The 3,498-nt window shown below is 20.6% G+C and overlaps 2 protein-coding genes across 2 annotated transcripts; both read right to left on the bottom strand.

The window, feature by feature from the left end:
• Positions 1-353: 353 nt before the first annotated feature.
• Positions 354-2,161, bottom strand: ENU1_188960 (hypothetical protein; the record flags this gene model as incomplete). The annotated part of the gene is made up of 2 exons (XM_008861741.1): positions 354-371; positions 431-2,161. The coding sequence occupies 2 exons, from the start codon at positions 2,159-2,161 to the stop codon at positions 354-356; spliced, it is 1,749 nt and encodes a 582-aa protein (XP_008859963.1).
• Positions 2,162-2,623: 462 nt separating this feature from the next.
• Positions 2,624-3,226, bottom strand: ENU1_188950 (hypothetical protein; the record flags this gene model as incomplete). The annotated part of the gene is made up of 1 exon (XM_008861740.1): positions 2,624-3,226. One exon carries the CDS (start codon positions 3,224-3,226, stop codon positions 2,624-2,626), a length of 603 nt encoding a protein of 200 aa, XP_008859962.1.
• Positions 3,227-3,498: the final 272 nt, after the last annotated feature.

Raw genomic sequence — 3,498 nt, 5'->3', positions numbered from 1 at the left:
GATCAATATGACTTATTTTATTGAAATGATTATGTTGAATTGCAGTAGTACAATATTGAATTTGATATTCAAAATCACAAATTTTTAATAATTTTTTTTGTTGTTCAATAGTAGAATGAATTGCAACAATAAAAATAGCAACTTCATCTTTTAATTCATGTGAAATATCTTTAATAATATCATTTTCATTAAATATCCAATTTATTAAATTTTGAATTGTTTTTGAAATATATTTTTTCATTGGTTCATTAAAATAATTTTCATTTATTAATGATTTTAATATATCCATTTCAGATACTCTTGGTTTATTACATTGTGCATTAATATATGAATATAATTCTGTATTAATTTGATTAATATGTGAATAATTTCTTAATGTTTTAGCAATTCCTCCATTAATAATTCCACTTTTTCTTAATTTTTTAAGAACAATTAAAGAATTATAAAATGTTGGTTTATTAATATCGTCTAATTGATTTATGATAATTCTAATAATATGAATATATATTACTCCTTTTATTATTTTTCTTTTAAGTAATTCTCCTACAACATCTCCAATAATTGAACCTCCTTTAATTGGTGGATGAATCATTCCATCACATAAAAATTGAAGTATTTTACTTACAATATTTTTATTTATTTCATTTTCATTTTTAATTATATTTTCAAATGAATTACAAAATTCATTAATTGTAATTTTATTATTTAATACTTCTTCTAATAAATTTATTTCATTTTCATTTAAATTATTTTGATTTTCAATTTTATTCATTTTAATAAATTCAAATAAAAGAGTATTAATTGGTTTTGAAAGAGTTGAAGTACTAACAATTTGATTTTTTTCTTCTTTATATTTAAGAAACAATGAAATATTTTCTTTCATATTTTCTTTTAATATAAATTGAATTGCATTTATTCCAATATTTGAAGCTAAATCAATCATCATTAATTTATTTGATTCAAATTTTACAATTAATTCTAAATTATTATTATTAATTACTTTACAAATAGAATTAATAATGTTACTTGATTTTTGATATTCTTTAATTAAATATTCAATTGTTTGATTATTATTTTCAATTAAAAATAATAGTAAGTTTTGATTTTCTAATACTTCTTTGATTATTTCTATTCTTCCCCATTCAATATATTTACAAATAACATTTGGATATTTATTACTAATTTCAATTATTATTGAATTCATTTTATTATAATTAATTACATCATTTCCTTTTGATTTCAAATATTCAAAGAAATCATTTGAATTAAATAATTCTTCTATTGAATTAAATTGATTAAATAAAGAAAGAAGTAATAATTTGATAATTTTATTATTCTTTTGATTTGAAAGAATATATGAAATAAATGATAGTAATAAATTAAATGAAATTGTTGTTATTTTACAATTATTTAAATAAGGACAAATAAAATTAATTTCTTGTTCTTTTAATTCATAATTAAATTGACTAATTACAATTGGCCATTCCACTTTCGATAAAAATGTTGAATTAAATCCCAATTTTTTTTTACAAATAATATCAAGACATAAAATACATTCTTCTGTTGTTAAATAATATTCTTTAATAAATTCATTTAATTCTTCAGTATTAAATTCTTCAATTAATTCTCTAATTGGTATAATAATATCATTTTGAGTTAATGTTGATGTTATTGGATTACTCCAATGTAATGCAAAAATTGGAGATGGATGAGAAGATTGAGTAATATTTACTATATAATATGGATCTTCATAGAAATTTTGAAGTAATTCATCTTTAGGAATATCTGTTTCATCAATTGGTAATGAAAGAAATTCACCATGATGAAGTGCAAGAAGATGTTGAAGAAATTGTAATTCATTTTTTTTTAAAGTAAGTTTTGATATATCACAATTAAATTCAATTGAATTTATCGCTTCAAAAAACATTCCTTCAAAAAATGGTGATGAAATTAATTGAGAAATATAACGAGATAATTCTTCATAACACACTTCTGTACTTTTTGTATATTTTGTTGATAATAATAACGATAAATAATAAATTATTCCTTTTCTTCCTACTTTTTTTATAAATTCATTCATTTCTTTTATTCCACTTTTTGAATTTGTTAATTGAATGCTTTCAAAAAGAATTTTAATTTGAAGTAATTCACTAGAAGTCATACAACAATTTTTAAGTTCTTTTTTATTTTTTATTTTACCTTTTTTTTTATATGAAAATATTCAATTTATTCTTTTAGTTTTTTTTTTTAGATTAAATTTTGAAATAAATAACATAAATGGATCAAATTGAAAAGACTCAAGTTTCACTTGGAAATGGATTAAATTTTGGTTGTGATTATTTGGGATATATCGGTGATATGAAAACTTCTCATGCAAATTTTATTATTTCTATTAAAAATGAAAAAAATGAAAAAATTACAATGGATGAATTAATTCGTATTGGCAGAGTTTCAGCAAATACAGGTAAACAAGGAGTATTAATAGATTCATCAGGAAAAGGAATTTCAATTGACTGGAAAATGAGACAAAAAATATTTTAATTAACAAAAAAAACAAAATTATTTCTTTTTAATTTTTAAATAATAAAATAAATAACAAAAAATATTCCACTTAAAATCATTTTCAATCGTGTTTTTGTTTTTTATTCAAATATTTTGGAACGGTTTTTCCAGAAGTAAAAGCAATTGTTCCAAAGTCCAAATTATCTTTTACAACAGGACTTGTCATTGTTGGTCTAACAAATGGTTCAACTTTTTCTTCTTGTTTTTCTTTTTTAGATTGATGTCTTTGTTTATTGTCATTATGCTGTTTAAAATGTTTTTTACTTTCTGGTAATTCAGTCTTATCAACTTTTGTATTTAAATTCTTTGTTTTTCCTTTATGGACTTCATCTATCTTAGCATGTAATTTACGTTTTAATGCAAGAGTTGGATTTTCAATTAATTCTTCTCCAACTTGGTCTTCTTCCATTAATGGTTGAGCAGTTTGTTTAATTTGATCTTTTTTCATAGCCAAAAGAGCTTCATTATATTGAGATATAGTCATTTTTCCTTCAACTGATAATTGTCTTTTAGAAATTTCATTTAAGTCAACAGCTAAGTCATCATGAGCTACTTCAAATTTACGTTTTGTATTTTTACTATCTTCAATTTCTGTGTGATAAAATTCAACTGGTATGTGATCAAACATTTTTCCTATCCATTGTGCTGTCTCTTCAACACTCATCTATTAACTAATCATTTCTATTACATTTTAAAACCCTTTTTTTCTTTAAACCTTTTTTTTTTGTGTTTTTCTTTTTTTTTTTTTATTTATTTTTATCTTTGTTATTGATTGAAAGATTCTTTTGTTTTATTTTTGTTTTTTGTTCATTTCAATTCTGTTTTAAAACACTTCATTATGACTTGTAACTACTTGTTTAGGTAAATCAATTTCTTTTAATTTGATAATTTATTTTATCTTTTATCACATTCTTTTAAAAGTGTTTATGACGATGG

The sequence above is a fragment of the Entamoeba nuttalli genome (assembly GCF_000257125.1).
Source record: "Entamoeba nuttalli P19 unplaced genomic scaffold asmbl_8767, whole genome shotgun sequence".
In the NCBI taxonomy this organism is placed as follows: Eukaryota; Evosea; order Mastigamoebida; family Endamoebidae; genus Entamoeba; species Entamoeba nuttalli.
Note: the sequence above shows the minus strand (reverse complement) of the source record. Positions and strands in the feature narration are given on the sequence as shown.